General features: G+C 44.0%; 3 protein-coding genes and 1 non-coding gene across 4 annotated transcripts; 1 reads left to right on the top strand and 3 right to left on the bottom strand.

Moving 5' to 3' along the window:
- Nucleotides 1–2,607: 2,607 nt before the first annotated feature.
- On the bottom strand, nt 2,608–5,217 carry LOC123049302 (GDP-mannose transporter GONST3). Its single transcript, XM_044472242.1, has 2 exons — nt 5,003–5,217; nt 2,608–4,070 (listed from the first exon to the last, which is right to left on the bottom strand). Exon 2 carries the CDS (start codon nt 4,068–4,070, stop codon nt 2,964–2,966), a length of 1,107 nt encoding a protein of 368 aa, XP_044328177.1. The 5' UTR covers nt 5,003–5,217; the 3' UTR covers nt 2,608–2,963.
- A 153-nt stretch (nt 5,218–5,370) lies between these two features.
- On the bottom strand, nt 5,371–5,442 carry TRNAH-GUG (transfer RNA histidin (anticodon GUG)). The gene has a single exon. It is a non-coding gene; the product is annotated as a tRNA-His (tRNA).
- A 719-nt stretch (nt 5,443–6,161) lies between these two features.
- LOC123049313 (protein SAR DEFICIENT 4) lies at nt 6,162–7,519 on the bottom strand. Its single transcript, XM_044472249.1, has one exon. The coding sequence runs from the start codon at nt 7,423–7,425 to the stop codon at nt 6,427–6,429; it is 999 nt and encodes a 332-aa protein (XP_044328184.1). The 5' UTR covers nt 7,426–7,519; the 3' UTR covers nt 6,162–6,426.
- A 3,556-nt stretch (nt 7,520–11,075) lies between these two features.
- On the top strand, nt 11,076–12,347 carry LOC123125067 (uncharacterized). The gene is made up of 3 exons (XM_044545634.1): nt 11,076–11,202; nt 11,282–11,506; nt 12,000–12,347. Exons 1-3 carry the CDS (start codon nt 11,144–11,146, stop codon nt 12,184–12,186), a joined length of 471 nt encoding a protein of 156 aa, XP_044401569.1. The 5' UTR covers nt 11,076–11,143; the 3' UTR covers nt 12,187–12,347.
- The last annotated feature ends 7,486 nt before the right edge of the window (nt 12,348–19,833 follow it).

Below are 19,833 nucleotides of genomic sequence, written 5' to 3' on the forward strand. Positions count from 1 at the left end.
CCTAGGGGGGTGGGCGCACCCTGGTGCCTCGTGGGCACCTGGGGCAGCCCCCGGGGTGTTTTCAGTGTCAGGAATTCTTAAATATTCTATAAAAATTCATGTTGAAATTTCACATCATTCCGATCACTTTTATTTTTGGGCTATTTTTATTGCACAGGTAATTCAGAAAACAGGATAATCATGGCATTTTATTGCATTTAACTAATAATAACAGAGAGCAAAAAGTAGGTATCATACGTCTTCAACGTATCTATAATTTTTTATTGTTCCATGCCATTATAGTACCAACCTTAGATGTTTTATATACACTTACAAGCAATTATATATCATTTTTGGGACTAACCTATTAACTTAGTGCCCAATGCGAGTTGTTGTTTCTACCTACTTTTGGTTTTTCAGAATATCAGTACCAAACGAAGTCCAAATGCCATGAAACTTTTTGGAGATTTTTTCTGAACATAAGAAACCCTGGAAGCTTCGGGAGGGGACAAGAAGATGGAGCAGTGGCCCACAAGGCACCAGGGCGCACCCTGGTGGCTCGTGGGGTCCACGTGCTCCGTTTGACCTAACTCTGACTCTATAAATTCTCTAAAATCGGGAAACCAACAAAGGTGTCCACGAAATACTTATTCCGCCACCGCAAGTTCCTATGTCGAGAGATACCATCCGGAGGCCTTCTTCGACACTCCACCGAAGGGGGAATCAATCACAGAGGGGCTCTATATCAACCTTGTTGCCCTTTCGATGATGCGTGAGTAGTTTACCATAGACCTGTGGGTCCATAGTTAGTAGCTAGATGGCTTCTTCTCTCTATTTGTTCTTCAATACAATGTTCTCCTTGATGTTTTTGGAGTTCTATTCGATGTAATTACTTTTTGCGATGTGTTTGTTGGGATCCGATGAATTGTGAATTTATGATCAGATTATCCATTATATTACATGAGTTTTCTTTGAACTCTTTTATGCATGATTGTTATAGCTTTGTATCTCTCCGATCTGTTGATTTGGTTTGGCCAACTTGATTGATTTATCTTACAATGGGAGAGGTGTTTTGTGATGGGTTCGATCTTGCGGTGCTTAACCCCAGTGACAGTAGGTGACATGACACGTATTTGTATCGTTGCCATTAAGGATAAAAAGATGGGGTTTATTCATGCGTGAGTTTACTTTGTCTACATCATGTTATCTTGCTTAAGGCGTTACTCCGTTCTTTATAAACTTAATACTCTAGATGCATGCTGGATAGTGGTCGATGTGTGGAGTAATAGTAGTAAATGAAGAATCGTTTCGATCTACTTGTCTCGGACATGATGCCTATATTCATTGATCATTGCCTCGGATATCGTCATGATTATTTGCTTTTCTATCAATTGTCCAATAGTAATTTGTTTACCCACTGTATGCTATTTTCAAGAGAGAAGCCTCTAGTGAAAACTATGGCCCCCGGGTCTACTTCTATCATATATTTAAAACCCTAAAATACCTTGCTGCAATTTTACTTTATTTGTTTTTATTTGTATTTTTGTTCGATCTATCTATCTATCACCATATGATTTAATCTTGTAATTAACCGCCAAGGGATTGACAACCCCTTGTTCACGTTGGTACAAGGATTTGTTATTTTGTGTGCAGATACTGTTAACGAGTTGTTGCGTGATTCTTTTACTGGATTGATGACCTTAGTTTCATAACTAAGAGAAATACTTATCTCTACTGTACTGCATCATCCCCTCCTCTTTGGGGAAAACCCAACGCAACTCACAAGTAGCAGGAAGAATTCCTAGCGTCATTGCCGAGAAGATATCATCAACATCTATCAAGTACCTACGCATAAACTTTCATCTCTTTGCATTTACATTATTTGTCACGTGCCTCTCGTTTTCATCTCCCCCACTTCTAAATTTTTTTTTACAAAAATACAAAAATATTTTTCCTTTGCCTTTTTGTTCATTTATTTGTTTGCTTGCTCGCTTGCTTTTATTGCCTTAATGTCAACACTCAAAAATTAAAAAAGGAACAAGAAAAGTAAAGACATATGAATCCTCATCCACTTGCTAATCTTTTCAAAAGATCAAATTATGATGAACCAATTGCTAGTGAGTTGAGTGCACTAGATTATCTTTGTGAAGCTTTGCTTGAAAATCGTGAATCTGAAAATTGTGACGGAATGTTAAAAGAATAAATTTATAAAGTGATCCATGATATCTCCTTGAACAAAAAGCATGATTGTAATGATGTTATTATAAATTCTATTAATGTCAATTGTGCCAATAATACACAAAACTAGAAGTTTGGGGATGTCAATTTTGTCATGTCCACTACTCATTGTAGTGGTCATGATTGGGGGAGCCGCATGCTGGGACATCTTAACGTAAACCAGGAAACTTCAAAAAATGATTTTTTGAATTCTTGAATTTTTCAAGAAAATTCACAAACTTGAAACTTCATAAAATGATTTTTGAATTTTTCAGAAAAGGGGCTCCATGGAGCCCAAGCTCCAATAGCAATTTTCGTATTACCCTTATAAAGTACACTGTTAAGGGTATTTTTCCATCTAGTGTGGTTTGCTATCTCAAAATGAACCCAAAAAGACAGTGCATGGGGTGATGGCTCGCCAAAAAGGTAGTCCATTACAGTACGAACATACAATATGTTTTCCACTCAATGTGCCACCGCTACTGCTAACAACTAAGAGAAAAGAAAGAAAATGATAAAATAACTAAATAAGGAAATGTCTACTGTATATGATCTGCATTCAGGGATCAGGCCCTAGAGCTCAGCGATTCTCTCCAACAAACGAAAACGATAAACAATAACAAAAAAGAATCGTAGAATGATACTGAGGTTCCTCTGCATTTCCTAACTAATCTCAACTATGCCCTGTAGATAAACATTTCTTTCCAATGGTCCACGCAAGCTGTTGCCAGAAGTGAAGTATCAATAACAAACTTCAGCGATGAGGCTTATGAGGAATGCTCTTCAGTTGAACTGATGTCACGCCCTTGCTGCATCTCAAGCAACTTCTGTTCCTCCTCATCATTCTCTTCCTTCGGCTCAACATTTGGTGCCTTGGGCTTTGTGGTGGATTGCTGGTACAGAACACCACCAGACATGCAGATCAACAGCCCAATTGTTCCCACAAGGGATGAATGCTTGTCCCAGATAAGCAGATTAATCACGACAGTGAGGAGCTTGTTTACTATACCAAGGACCGTAAATCCAGTAGCTGAGATAGCCCGTCTGCAGGAGAACCCAAAGAAGGATATTGCTAACCCAAAAAGGCACGACAAAGCAACCGGAAGAATCATGTCGAATGGCAGCCAGTTTGTCATCTTAGAGCTGTCGACCTTCATCTGACTGAACTCTCCCATTACAAGGAGCTCAATGGGGAACAGCATCAAGGCCTCAAGATTGTTGTAAAGCACAAGGCCCCATGTATTCAGGCCAATGGTCATGACAACGTGCTTGATGTATACGAAATCAATGGACATACTCGCTAGGTAGGCCACTGCCCAGCTATAAGCAGTCACAGTGAACTGGTTGTCTGTGAAAACGTAGATCACACTTCCACCAAGTATGGTGGATAGTGAAAGCCATGTCTTGAATGACGGCCATGGTTGGTGAAGGTACAACGTCTCTCCGATGGCCACAAATATTGGCACAGCAGAGCGAAACACAATGAAAGTGTCCACATTGGCATGCAGCAAGAGTTCGCTGTTTGTGAAGATGGAGATGTAGAACATCACAGCAGCAGGTAAGAACTTCCACATGGTTGCGAAATTAAGGCCATCATGCTCAATAAGCTTTGCTTGTCCACATAGGAGAACTCCAACAACACTGGTCAAGTACTGTAGAGCTGTCAGTGCCCCAGGGTACGGAAATTTCATGATTGCCCATTTGTTGATAATGGAGAGCAAAGATGCTGACAGGCAATAGCCAGCAGCCAAGCCATACACTGAAGCTTGCTGGACAAGAGTGCTCAATATGCTACTCCAGGCTCCAGTTTTTTGGAGAGCACTGGAACCATTGGCTGAAGAACCTTCTTTCGAGGGCTCCGAGGAATCAGACATCTGCAGCATCCAAAATTATATTTTAAGTGCTCGGAATAAATAAACGAACTGTTAAAATTCACGATGGATCCTACTCATCTTATTGGAATAAGTAACCAGGAGCCTACTGTAACATACTCCCTCCGTCCCAAAATTCTTGTCTTAGATTTGTCTAAATACGGATGTATCAAGTCACGTTTTAGTAGTATTAGATACATCCGTATCTAGACAAATCTAAGACAAGAACTTTGGGAAGGAGGGAGTATGACATAAACAAAACTCTCAGTTCAAAATTCTATACACATGATGAGCGTTGAAAATCTCATGAGAAATATATGAACAGGAAAGGTAACCAACATTTCGAAAGTGCCAACCAAGATAACAAAACTGACAAAGTAGTGGTATTAAGCAAGATAACCAACATTAGGGAATTACAACATTGTTTCCGTACTAGTCCGTCTAGTAAAAGAGCAACACTTTCTTGATGTTTAAAGAAACAATTAAGCCTTGTATGATCACATAAGTTAAGTATCCTACATGGACAGGGGTCAGAGGGCATAAACATAGCATGCAAGAGTAACCATAGTTAAGTTCCTCATTATCTGCAGTGATGCAGATCCTCTGAAGCAATGACTATGCAACAACAAATGCAAGTTCAGGGATTCAAAATTTCAAAGGGTGGCACATATAAACATGCAGCACGCTTAATTAACACATACAAGATGCTGCAAATTATGTAGGACGGGATGCATCCCCAACGTTTCCTCGGAGTAAATCAAAATCTGCTTGCCAAGGTAACGCGGGGCATGAGCAGAAGATAGATGGTGCCTCCTGCGATTGCTAGCTCTAATCGAACCGGAGAACAAACTTAGGCGACATAAATGACGAAATGCGCCCCGGAGCCGCACGCCCCGAACCCTAGATCAAATCCGAAGAAGAATCGAAGCATATACCTGGAGGGCTTTCTGCGGGCTGGGATTTGGAATTGGAGCAAAATCTACGGGCAGGGAGTCGTCGGGGGCTCGTGATCCTCACCGGGGCGACCGGCGCTAGGGAGCGGGGTGGAACAGCGCCGGCGCTGCAGGGCATGGGCTGTCGGACTGCGCCATTGTGGCAAGGGGGGAGTTTGAGTTGAGGAGGTCGGTGGTGAGGTTGGGTTTGTTTAGAATGAGACAGAGAGACACGGAGGAAGAAGAGGGGCCGTTTTCGCCTGTCCCTATTTTGGGCCAGGCCCAGTTTACCGATGCGACCTCATCGTGCCCGTCGGCTTAAAAGTTCAGACAGGTTTGCTCAAAAAAAAAGTTCAGAAAAAATATCGAAGTGTGGCTGCTGGGATTCGAGCCCAGGTCTCCACGGCCACAACGTGGAATTCTCACCACTAAACTACAGCCACTTTGATGTTCGAAACCATGTACACCTTAGTTAACACAACCTGCGTAGGAGTACATAACGGCAGGTAACTCAGTATAAAGAATCTGGATCATTTGGGAACTCAATCTCTGCTGCTGTAAATGCGACGATAAAAGCTAGTGAAGTCAATCTGTCAGAACACACAATTTTGTATTACGGCATACCATGAATGTCTTCATGCTTTATCTTAACCCCAATGCCGTTCAACATAGACAAAATCATTCTAAGCTCGTTATGACACTCATGGAGCTGTTACGCTCGGTGTTCCTTCAACAAAATTCAGGTCCTCCAGGACATGTCAGTCACTCAACATGAGTTTTCCTTGCAGAGAACCGAGCTAGCTAGGTTGTCACAGTTCCAGATGGATGCCTATATTACAATTGCGCGGTATAAGCTAATAATATTGAAAACCAAGAAACAAGTGATGTGGGATCAGTTGCTTTTGAAGATAAAGATGGCTCAACTACAACCATCCGGTGATGCTTTTACATCTGCTTCCCCCCACTTATTAGGGTTCTCCCATTATCTGAAAACACTTGTATTAAGGTCTGAGCTCATCCTTGCCCGAGAGAGCATTCAGATGTGCAGCCATATTGGCAATCATGATGGTCCTGAGACCTGAGTCCTGACATTGCAGCACACTCAGCAACAATGCCAACAATACAAAAGATTTGAGTTCACAGATAAGCCATTACACTGTAATTCTCCTTGATAAATACCACACCATGTTATTAGAATCGGATACAGAGACAAGGTACCATGAGATGACAACACCTTCTTATTCGAATCGGCCTAACAACAGGTGAATATGCCACAGCTGATGATCAGAAGCACAAAGTGCTAATCTGATCAGTTTTATTTATTTGTATTTCGCCGATGATGACTCTCTGGAAGGAACAGCCTGTGCAACCTGCCTGCAAGAAGAAGAGCCTTCTCGCAATCCATGAGTTCCATGCATCGATCGACCTCACGCGTTCTTGGCTGCAGTGTAGTTCTCGTAGGCCAACTGTGCCGCCAAGAGGTCGACGACGGCCGTGCCAACGGACTTGAACACGGTGATCTCATCGTCGCTGCGCCGCCCGGCCACGGTCCCGGCGGCCAGCTCCGCGAGCGTCCCGGCCACATCGTCCCTCCGCAGCACGCCGCGCTGCAGCGCGCCCACAAGCTCCCCGGCCTCCTCCAACGCCGCCTCGAAGTCGATGAACACCCTGCCCCGACGGAGCGCCTCGTCGTCGCACTCCCGCATCGCCGGCGTGAACGACCCCACCAAGTCCAGGTGCGCCCCGGGCTTCAGCAGCTCCCCCCGCACGATCGGCTCCTGCGACCCCGTCGCGCAGCTCACGATGTCCGCCGCGGACACCGCCTCGTCCATGCCGTCGACCTCCTCGACGGCCACTCCCGGGTGCGCGTCCCGGAGCTTGGCGACGAGCGCGGCGGATTTGGCCTTGGTGCGGTTCCATACCAAGATGCGGGAGAGTGAGGGGAGGGCGGACAGGTGCGCTTCGGCGAGGTAGGGCGCGAGGGCCCCGGCACCCGCGAGCGCAAGGGTGGAGGGAGGCCGGGAGGGGGAGACAAGGAGGGAGGCGGCGAGGGCGGAGACCGCGGCGGTGCGGAGGAGGGTGAGCGCGGAGCCGTCGACGAATGCGAGGGGAACGCCGGAGGCGGAGCTAAAGAGGGAGACGGTGGCGTGGATGGAGGGGCGGTGCGGGGAGTTGGCGGGGAAGGAGGTGACGGCCTTGAGGGCGAGGTAGGGGAGCGACGGGTGGGCGCACCATGAGGGCATGAGGAGCAGCGCCGCGGAGGGCGAGGTCGGGACCGGGAAGGAGACGCGGTGCGGGCAGTGGATGTCCCCGGAGAAGGCGGGGAGGCCCGCGCGGAGGTGGGAGATCAGGGACGGGAAGGGGAGGACGGCGTGGAGCGCCTCGGCGTCGATGTAGACGAACGGGTGGGACGGCGGCGCTGCCATGCTGCCGCGGTGGGGCTGCTCCTGCGCTGCTCGCGGCGTTCGCGATTGCGTGTTTGGGAATGGGGATTGCGTTGACTAGCGAGTCCTAGTCGTACACAGGGTTGGTCTATTTCATATTCTCTCCGCCCCTGCTTTGCCAGCCACACACTTGTTAGAGCATCTAGGGCTAATGCCAAACAATTATCGTCTACGGCATTTGATGCAAAAACGTGCTTGAACAGATAAAAAAAACTATGGTTTAAGGCATTTGATCTGAAAATGTGCTTTAGCAGATAATGCATCTTCAAATGACGGTAGGAGGCTCTCTTTCTAGATATTTCTTCGAGTTGTATAAGAGCATCTATAATCGGCCCTCTCAAACTCGTCTCATATGTCTGAGCGGGCCGTCCAGTCACTGCTTGGTCACGATTTTTTGACCCAAACGGGCCTCTCATACGGCCCTCAAACGCCCGGGCTAACTGGCATCCCCCATACCCATCCTACATATGGGGTTGATATGAGGACGCCCGAGCACGCCCACCACGTTGGACCCGACAGCCAGACCCCACCCTAAATTGCACCAAATTTACCCCAAAGACCAGCAGGATCCATTTGCTATCTCCTCTCTTCTTCCTCCTCTGCGTCGTCCGTCTTGCGCTCCGCCGCCGTTCCCAGGCTCTTTGCCGCCAGCTCCGAAAGAGCGCTCCCGTCCTCGCCGCGGGAAATGTCGTTGCCGGCCCGGACGCCACCGTGGTACGTCTGGCAACTCTCCGCTCCGCCTTGCACTTGATGTGTTCGACACATTGACCGCCCGGAACTATTGTGGTTTTGTTAGGTAAATGATGGATTCTGATGCTTCATCGGACGAGGAGTATGGATCGACAGAGCTTGACCAAATGATTCAAGATGAGTTCTTCAATTCGTCGGATTTGGACGAAGAAGTGGACATGAGCATGCAAGAGGAAATGGAACGGCAAGTGGAGTATATTCTCAACTTTAAGGGCTCAATCAAAGGGAGAAGAGTGATCAACCGAAATAGGGTGTCCATAGCAAAGCTACTGCACAATGACTACTTTGCTCCCACACCTGCTTTCCCCGGAAGATCCATGGTTTCGTCGTCGTTTTCGCATGCAGAAAACATTGTTTTGTGCATTGTGGGGGGAATGGAGGCACATGACGACTACTTCAAGCTCAGAAGGGATTGCTGCGGCCAACTCTCTTTCTCGGCCAAGCAGAAGTGCACGATTGCTCTGAGGATGCTTGCACTTGATATTGCTGCAGACGCCGTTGGTGAGATGGTTAGGATGGGGGGAGCACGTGCCTAAAGACCACTGTCAAATTTTCCCGCGTCGTGGTTGAGGTGTTTGGACCTGAGTATCTCAGAGAACCAAATGCGCAAGAGAAGTTGTTGGCCATTAGAGAGGCAAGGGGTTTCCAGGAATGCTCTGATCAATTGATTGCATGCATTGGCAATGGAAGAAGTGCCCCAAAGATCTGCGGGGAATGTATCAGATCACACAAGAGAGGCCACCATCACACTAGAAGCGGTGGCATCACATGACTTATGGATTTGGCATGCTTTCATTGGAATACCTGATTCTCACAACTACATCAACGTGCTTCAACGATCTCCGGTGTTCAGGAGGCTTTGCAATGGGGAATCACCACCGTGCAACTACACCGTCAATGGTCGGGACTACAACGTGGGGTACTATCTTGCCGATGGTATCTATCCTCAGTGGACGGCGTTTATGAAGACCATATCCGAGCCGCGTGGCAATAAACAGAGCCACCTTGCAACAATGCAGGAAGCGGCTAGGAAGGACGTAGAGAGGGCATTTGGTGTGCTTCAGGCTCGTTGGGGAATTATGCAGAGCTCTGCAATGATGTGGGAATCGGAAACTTTGTGGCAGCCGATGACATGCTGTGTTATTCTACACAATATGATTGTCGAGAATGAGGGTGAGGGTGTAGCCCAAACCCATGATTTCGAAGCACCCGGAGAACAAGTTGAAAATCCAAAAGATCAAGATGTGGCTCAGCTTATGAACTTTCTGCAGATGCATCAGAACTTCGAGATCAGCAGGTGTACACACAACTACTCAATGATCTTGTGGAGCACATGAGGATCCACAATGGCAACCAAGGAGGCAATGCTTGAGTTTGGCACTTCAAATAAATTTTATGTAAACGCTATCTATGCTTGATACCAACAATTGCTATTTACGTGTGATATTGTGTTGCATGATTGACGTGCATGTATTTGCATGGATTTAAGAGTCTGGATTTGAGATATGTGGATGCACGGAAAGAAATGTGGGGGCCCGTCCAGATGCGCCCGTGGGCGTTTGACGGGCCGGATTTGCCAAGTCCGATTGTAAATACTCTAACTTCATTTGCTTATTAAACTTTCAACCACACATCTTTATTTTGATATTTGATTATAATAATTATTGAACAATGCCATATTAGACAGAAAGACTAAAAGATGACAAAATGAAACTAATATGACATGATTACCTCAAATAAAAACCAAATTCAAATGCCTTCATCGACAGCAATAATACTTCAGTGCTTCGAGAAAAAGTTTATACATCAGAACCCTAGGCATGTACATAGAATTTATACATTAGAACCCTAGACATGTACATAGAAATTTAGGATGGATGAAGTACGTGCCAGTGAAAGATTGAATTAGAAATTTATACATCAAACTTGAAGCTTCGTGTACATTGAAATTGCAGAACGGATCATAGATGAATATGTACTTATAATTTGTTGAAAGACTGAACGAACTCACTGACGTCGAGTCACTGTTCGCGCAGGATGGCAGGATGCCGTCGGATGCCATATGGCCGGGTCGCCGGCACGGCCACACGGTGCAATAGCAGGCTGCCTGTCGCGCCTGCGCTGCCTCGGCGAGGTCCTATGTAAGCGCCGGTTCACGCTGTTGGCACTCGCACGTGCCGCGTAGTGGGCCGCGCCAACAACCTACTGAAAAAAGAAGGAAATCGTGAAGGAAAAACTCCAACCTGATTTCAGCCCACGCGCGTTAAATACTAAAACAAGTCCCAGTTAGTTGATTATTATAGGAAACAAACTCTATTTGACCCTTCTCTTAGTACAAACATTAAATATATAGTGGTACTATATACCCACTATAAATTATTTGAATAAAGAAAAACATAAATTGGAAAATGCATTCACGAAAACAATGAATTGAGAAGAAAACACATTTGAACAAATGAAGTAGCTTGCAAAATTTCAACTCATTTGGATAATCCTAGCTAATACTTCCTTCACCAAGTTTCCCTCTGGACAAAAACTTTAGAAAATTGCTGAAGAAGATGAGAGTGGCGTTAGACAGCATGGGTGCGCTTGCTCCTGATACGTGGCCCAATGGCGATATTCCATTTTGGTGGGCCTTGTCGGCCTGGCGTATCTATGAACAATACGTCCGTGGGCATACATACGGTACAAAAGTATGTAAACTGACGGTAATGTCAAACGTCGCAAATGTACTACCGCTACATGGAAGCTTTTGACAGTACATGGACGTCCATACACAAAGTTCCATCCACCAAACTCCGTTTCCGTGAGAGAAGACACTAAATGCCAATGCTGGCCAACTGCATTTTCTCACCCCGTCTGTCAGGCGGCCGCGGAGAGGCAGAAGGCGGGGGAACAACTTAAATTTTTTTTGCCTGATATGTAGAACGCTCGAGGCAGAGGAGACCTTATGGCGACGGCGGAGGAGACCGGCGACGGGCTGGAGTGTCTCTCAGATCCGGTCGACAGGTATGGCTCCTGCCTCATCTTCTCCGATCCAAATGCCTCATGCGACAAATTCCTCAAGTCTACATGGTTGTTCTCGCAGGTTTCCCCTGCCGGATCTTGAAGGCACAGATTTCAGCCCGGATGGCGAGGAAGATACTATTCTCACACAATCGGCTGCTGAATCAAGCATGGGGGATGTTGGCGATCCGGTGCCTGCTCTCCAATTAGCCATCGACAGTACGTGCGATGCACTAATCTTACTAACGACAAATTCGCAATGCTCAGCTAAAGAAGAAGGCGATGAAGCGACCGGATGGGCAAAAAGGTAATGCGATTCGTATGCTGCAGAATTTTTTTGATGTGTTGGTGCTGCAATGTGGTCCCTTGTCTTGTGCTTACTTGCCAACTTAGAAATTATGTTATCAATCAGGAGAAAACGTCATCTGAATAATTTACATTCTTCATGCCATGTAGAAATTATGGACTATGGAAGAATTCTGATTTTGGATACTTAAAAACTTCAGTGCTCTGTCCTGCTTATGAACTTAGCCTGGTTGGAATGTTCAATGCCATGTCGTGTTATGTGCATTCTTGAATGCTTGTAGCTTATGAACTGTGCTACCAGACTTCAGATTTATTCCCCACTGATTAGTTACTCTCATCCTTGTTGAATTGTTCATTACTCCATCTTGGCATGTTCATGCTTACATACTTGGCCATCATTTCGTACTGAAACCATCTTATTCCCTAACAACAAAAGATAAGCCATGCTTAGCAGCAGCATGACTTTGTTTTAATTTCAATTGTTGTTGCAGCAGAGTTCGAGTCGGGCAAGCTCCTATTGAACGTCCGCCTTGTGCGGGGAGGGTTTCCGCTCTTGAAAAAAGTCTCAGAGGATATGCAGAGAAGAAAACTGAGACAGTGGTGGTACCAGCTGTTGGAAACAGCTTTGATTCATTGGGAGAAGCATACGACTACTGCAATCTATATTCTTGGGAAATATGATTTGGAATAAGATATGGCAAAAGTAGGCTCAATGTGGAGAGAACTAAGTGTATGCAAGAGATAGTATGTGGATGCTCGGTGAGTACTAACTAAATTGATCATACAAAAATGTACATCTGTGTAAAACGTGCACTCAATAAATGTCTGACATACTTGCAATTTCAGGGAAAACCAAAAAAAGGAAACACCCGCACAATGATACGCCTCCTTCGAACAAATGACAGTGGATGATACATATGTGAACACCGTCCATCACACAACCATGCTTTGACAGCCAGATGTGGTGAGAATCTGTACTTGCCTTCACATAAGCATATTGATATATATATACACGGGACCTTGTGAAGCAGCTTAGAGAGAACAACATCAGCATTGGTAAAGTCTACAACATAACTGGTAGCTTCTTCGAGTCAATGAGCAATGTCCCTTTTAGTAAGCGGGCTTTGAGGGGGCTATGTGGCGAGATAAGCCGAGGCCAAGCAGATGATGATGTCCGAAAAACTATGGATGTTTTCGCAGAACTGGGCACAAAGGATGCAGGTTTGTACTACAGAGTACAGCCTGACTGTGATAGCCGGATAAGGAATTTATTGTGGTCAACTGGAGCAAGCAGGATGCAGTACCATTACTTTGGAGATGCAATAACATTTGACACCACATACCGGACAAACCTATATGATATGCCATTTGGGCTGTTCGTTGGAGTGAACAACCACTACCAAAGTATTATATTCGGAGGTGTGCTTGTCAGGGATGAAACATGTGAAACTTTCGAGTGTGTGTTCAGTGAATTTATCTGCATGATGGGTGGCAAAAATCCACAAACCATACTAACATGTGAATTCATCAATTCCAGAATCCTATTTACTCTGTAACTCTGAATCATTTGATGCTTAAACTTCTAGTTCATGCGAAAGATTAGAAAAATTGTTGCAATTTTGCAAATGAACAATATTTTCACTCAAAATTTTATCTAATGTTACTGACACATAAAAATAATTTTCCCTCCACAGATCAATGCAGAGCTATGGAACTTGCATTGGAAAAGGTAATGCCAAACACCACACATCGCTGGTGCAAATGGCATGTTCTTAAAAAGTCCAAAGAAAAGTTGGGAGCATACTACACAAAGCGAAGTAACTTCATAGCAGAGTTTCATAAAATTGTGAACCACATGATCACAGTTGATGAATTTGAAAAAGCATGGTCAGAGCTGATTGATAAGTACAGTCTGCAAAAAAACACTTACTTGGCAAACATATATGAAGTCAGATCAAAATGGGCCAAACCATACTTCAATGGGAAATTTTGCGCGAAAATGACAAGCACACAACGCAGTGAGAGTGCAAATCATATGCTCAAAGGATATGTCCCAGCAAGCTGCCCGATGCACTTATTTGTAAGAGAGTATATGAGACTTCTTTTTGACCGAGAAGCAAATGAAAACTATGAAGAACGGCGAACAAAAATAGTAAGTTCATTTCAATTGATTCATGTATATATATCATTCCATTCCAAGCTTATTCTAGTAATGATACTGACTGAACATTACATTCTCTTGCCTCAGGTGTTACCTGCTATGAAGCTTAATTCACCACTAGAATACCATGCAAGCAAGATCTACACTATCGCAATGTTAGAGAAATTTGGTGATATCCTATATGAAGCACAACAATACAGAGTAGAGGAGGTTGAAAAAGCATCAAAATATTATGTACATCGATATAACCCCGAGAAGCATGCCAAGTGGTGCAAAGTTATGTACATAGTGCATGTGCTTCAAGATGGGGAAGAGCTTATCTGTGAATGTGCTGGCTTCGAGCACACTGGGTTACTTTGCTGTCATTCACTCAAGGTACCACCTTACTACATAGAGTGATATGTATAATTAAAAACAGTTCATAATCAATTGAACTGTAAAATTATAGGTGCTTGATTTTTTGGGTATATCCACAATACCATCGAAGCACATCATCAAAAGATGGACTAGGGATGCACCAGATATACTCCCAGGACACTTGGCACACCTGCAGAAAGACCAAATCTCAGCTAATTCCATCACATTCAGACATACCAATCTTTATACCCATGCTTTGGAGGTTGTAAGACTTGGCGATGCGAATCCAATTGCATATGACTGTGCAATGGATCTTCTTAGATCAGCTATGGATAAACTCACTCCTTTAGCTGCTGATCAGGATGGATTGGGACTGCAGCACAAACTAGAATTCAAAAAATTGAAAGTTTCAGAGCTAAGTCTAGTACATGTACCACCAAATGGGTACAGAAGCGATGCTGAAGGTAGTGCAATTGGGAATTTTATTGGTTTATCTGCCCCGGAACGCAAGTGCAAAGCTGGACGTCTGACCAACAGCAGAGACAAGCCTCCATATGATGATCACGGAGCAAAGTCCAAAAAAGCAAATTGGTTCCACATGTGGATAATGATCTAATATCCAGTACCAGCAAGCGAACACGGTTCTGCACAATTTGCCGTGGGCCTGGTCATAAGAGCACAACATGTCCACAAAGGGGTGACATCCCTCAAAAGAAAAGGAAGAAGCAAAATGCTCAATATGTGGGGTAGGCGGACATCGAAAGAACACCTGCAATAATCCTAAGATTGTGCTACATGTTGCCGAGAAAGCTCCTGATCAAGTTGTTGCCGGGATATGATCCTTACATGTACATCAATCTATCTAGCATTTGTAATATAATGAGAACCTGGTAATGTGTGTTTTTCTGAACCCTGTATTATGCATTTGCAATGTATCAGTACTAATTTTCATGCCACGAATGTTGCTGGCGCAACTTTGTCTGTCGTGTTGAGATATTTGTGTGATTATGGAAACATGAATTCATTACAACATCTTGTATACATAGTTCTATCCTGGTTTCCCGAGAACACATTCGTATTATCAGAAGAAAAAAAATGATGTTACCGCACCATGAAAAACAGCGAACAAAAAACCCACTGGCACTTATATTTTTTGCTGGTACTACACATGGAACACACAACAAGAGTGGAGTCCTGCACCGACATCACAGTGGCCACGCGTCACTTCATTTGGCCCGGCACCGGCATGCAACACTTTGATCATCTAGCTCATATTTTGAATCATTTTGGAGCGCCCGCCCACGCCCGCTCGTACTCACTATGATCTGGTCCGGAGAAAGCCATCCCGCTCTCATAAATAGCCCTTCTTCCACCTAGCGCTCTATCACTTCCTCAAGAGCTCCCCTGCACTGTCTCTAGATCGTACTTTGTGATCGCAAAGAATGTCAGCTCCACTTTCAATTGCAAGCTCTCCACAGTATGCATCGTCTGGATCGAACTCGCCGCATGTCCCAATGGCCTCTGCCGTGCGCAATCCTACTGTGTTGCCATTCTCTTGTGTTGGTGCAGGAGCCATTGTGCCAAGCGCCCTGATCTCGTCCCCTTCTACACTTCTGCGCGAGGTAAGCTATGTGCAACTCTGCATGACCAATCCATCTTCTAGATCTGGAATTCCATGCATAAATCCTTGTCTCCCTTTTTGCACATGCATGACTCATTGAACGGCGGAGCCAATGGTCCCTGGACAAGTGGAGAAGATGTTGAGCTGGACGGCGACGTTGAAGTGCAGTCCAAGATATCTGCAATCGAAGAGGTGGGCGAGTATGATCCAGATAATGATTTGTCCGGCAACAATCAGGAGCCATCAAAAGCCCAATCGAAAATGTCTCGATCCCATCCAGACAAACAATAAGCAAATCTGAGCTCCGACTGAAGCCAAATCAATTTAACAACATTTGTGTATTACAAAACACCAATTATTAACCATCGTACACACAGAAAATGGGAACATCACTCCTCAGCAAGAGAAAGTAAATCCCCCATCAACCAATTTCAACATTGCTGAACTTACATCCTAAAAAACTCGTTTTGGAAGCATTTTATTATTTTTAAGGTTCATGGTCAAGGACATTGCACACTACAAAACATAAAAATCTTACATTCTTCCTACATAACACGAGAGGCATAATATAATGCCATACATTTAAGACACATGATTCCATCAAATCATGGGATTTATTGTCAAGCGGCGATGGAAGTTGAGTAACTGTCTTGGAAATAGGTACTCGTAAGTTAGGCACATATTCTAGTTCACTCCTCTCTGCTAAACCCCATCAGCATACACATTCATTTCACACTTCTCATCCCTCAGGTTCATCGAACGCCGCACGCAGAACACTCTCAGCAACAAATTCCCCACGCTCGTCGCATAAACGAAAGACCTCGAACACAACCAACTTCCGAAAGCTTGCAATGTTCTTCTGCATTTTTCACAACCAACAACCAGTCGAACATCTAACTAATATAATCTAACTATGAACCTCAAAATCTATTGGCCATATTAAAAAAATTTAACTCCACCACAATTACCTTGGTAAGTGGCAACTTCATCTTTTCTCCGTCATACTGCCTGATTGCATGTACCATACAAATTCCAGACTCGTCCCTAGCGATAAAACAGAGCAATAATTTGAATAACTAAACAACAAATGAAACCTTCCCACCACAACAAAATTTGATTTACTTCCACTTCTGGATTACCTTGTGAAAACATCATTGGCAATCCTCGGGAACTTCCGTTTCCATTTTTCAAATGTGCAATGCCACTTTGCGAAAAAATCATTCAAGCAACTGAACATCGCATTATGGATCCGCGACACAACCTCCTCATGCATCATATGACGTTGATCTGCCCCTTCAACTTGACAACACAAAGGGTCCAAAACATGGATCTCCTTCCTCAGCATGTCCCACATATAGACAGCCCAACCTTGATCGAGAGTAGCAGGAATGAAAAACTGTAGATATTTTTACTTTGTTAAAGGACACACCCATCAATCATGAATTATGTCACTAATTAACACATAAAAACTACAAAAACAAACCATAAACCACTAACCATCCTACTTGAAGTAATATCATGTGCCGCATTTGCAAGCTGACACTGAACAACCTTAATATGCACAACTTTCTCCCCGGCAAGAACATGCGTCTGTCACACAAAATAAAGTCAGAAGTACACATTGACATCTACCATATACACACAACAACACATAAAAAACTAAAAAACAATCATGCCATCGGTCCAGTAGCACAAAACAAAAAAAACAATTGCGCAAATCTCACCGAGAAATCCGGTTCAAGAACTTCCCTCCATAACATGTAGGCACTTGCTCCTTACAGCACTGTCAAGCTGGTGAAATCTCCGCAACACAAGAGTAGCAACCTCATGATCAAGATCTTCCATTCCCATGATCTGCTCCTTCATGCATAGAGCATTTACCTTCACAAATCTTGGTACCGTGTGCAAAAACCATACACTACCTGAGCAAAAGACAAATCGTGTTAGTGACGTATAAAAGAAAAAATCTACTTCGCATACCCTCCAAATGAAACATATATGTCCATGCTTAAAAAAATGACAACTTACCCATCCAGATGATAATCATGCCCTCCATCCAACCACTGCATAAACTTGGTAGTCATTGGTATTGGAGGCGGCTGTGGCAGACAACCCCGTGTCCATGGATCACCACAGAAACTTGCAGACGTGGCATACCTACGCCTTGGTAAAATCGCATCAGTTGAAGAAAAGTACACAACATTTTCCTCCTATGAATAGTTGTCATATAAAGATTGAAGCATGTCAACAATAGCCTGCGCATATGCAGCAATTCTGTCACAGAAAAACTTGTTCTTATCAACAATTCGATGCTCCACAACAGGATTATTGTAAACATGAGCGTCATCCATATTATGTGATCGTCCGCCACCTATATCTGGTACAATGCAACATATAAAAATCACATATATATTCAATATCCTCTGCTCTCGACAAAAAAATATATAACATATTTACATCCAAACTACTGACATCCTGCACTTTCATTCTCAACAATACACCTCCTTTTTATTCTTTGCTGATAAGCATCATCAATGCCATCCCGCGCATCTGAGAACCCGTGAATACAACCCTGAATTCCCATACCGAATAGAAAAAACCTAAAAATATCCACATAGATATCTCATACTACTGAAAATATACCTTCATCATCAGACATCTGTAAACGACGCCCCACTTCGAACACTCCTCCCCGTGATGCACCACCTTCCTCTTCACCTATTATTATATACACACATCCACATTAGTCTATCTCCATTAGTCTAGTACTACTCAAGAGGCACCAAAATCAGAGCATACCAGTTTTAGGATGAGTTAATAATCTATTATTATTCAATCAGCTACCCATAAACCACAAAATTTAGAGTCAATGACCAATAACATACCAGTTCTGGAAAGTGTAATGCACTTGGATAATACTCTTTTTGCACAACATCTGCACCGGTCTTTTACAAACGGAACCATTTTCTCAGCGAAAGCGAACATATCGGACTGCAACTGGTTACGCAACATAGTAGTACTCAAAATACACTTCGCATTGTGCTGTTTCAACATGAGGCTCATCTCCTCCAGCACCTACACCCCATGCAAAATGAAAGCAACGAATGGATGTCACACAATAAAAATAGGAAAAACGTTCCACACATGCAGAAAACATGGACCACACATACCGGATCATCTTTGCAAATCTGAGGGAGATACTTGCTGAAATCAACGGGACCGACTGACCGACTTGCTGACATAGGATCTCCTAGAAAGTTGAATGCACCTGTCTTGACATTTGAAGAAGCCATCGATGCTCCATGATTGGGGGTATCAACTAACCCTACCACTGGTTGCTTTGAAGAAGATGGGATTGATGCCACACCTCTGCACGATGGACTGGCCGCAACTGCCCGAGTATAGCACACTGAATCTGCAGGCCTCACCTGACAACATGCAAAAATAAAATTAGAACAAAAAACAAAATGACACATAAAAATTAAACTTCATCATCTGCAAAGTCTGTCGTAAGTCCTTACAGCTGCTGGCACATATGTTACCACCCCCTGCTGCTCGCACCGCGCCATCAAGATCATTTGCCAAAGTCTTTTCTGATGAAAGCATTGTATGCGAGGGAACACAGAATGCTGCATGTTGAAAATCCCAAGATCAATGTTGTCCAGCACGAAAACCTATTGACAACACAAACAAACAAAAAATCAGGCAGTCTTCTTTGTTATCTTAAGTTCAACCGTCGCTTTCGCTATACCTGAAAGAACAGATGGCAACCAAACAGATGAACTATCTGCGCCTTGTTCTCATACTCGGACTGCAACTTCCTCACAGCTGCCATAAGATAATCAACAACATATTCGCACCAATTGAATTGTGATATCAACTCTGGATTAGACACAGCACCCCAAAAATCAATCACCTTGTACTCATGCTTCGTACTTGGACACAACAGGTATCCCATGACAAAAACAACAAATGCAATCTAAAAACAATCCTTCTCAATCTTGCTAGATTGTTCTGAAATATCCCTGTTTAGAAAATCTTCTGCAATTGTAAGATTTTGAGCAGGTGATCCATCCATCCCAATTGTCTGCTTTATAAATTCTATTGCTGCGCTACTGATTTCACCGTCCCTCCCACGAACAGCCCGGTTGCCACAAGGGACCCCAAAATTTTTATGAAAATCCTCTGG

This window comes from Triticum aestivum, chromosome 1A, assembly GCF_018294505.1.
Source record: "Triticum aestivum cultivar Chinese Spring chromosome 1A, IWGSC CS RefSeq v2.1, whole genome shotgun sequence".
Lineage (NCBI taxonomy): Eukaryota > Viridiplantae > Streptophyta > Magnoliopsida > Poales > Poaceae > Triticum > Triticum aestivum.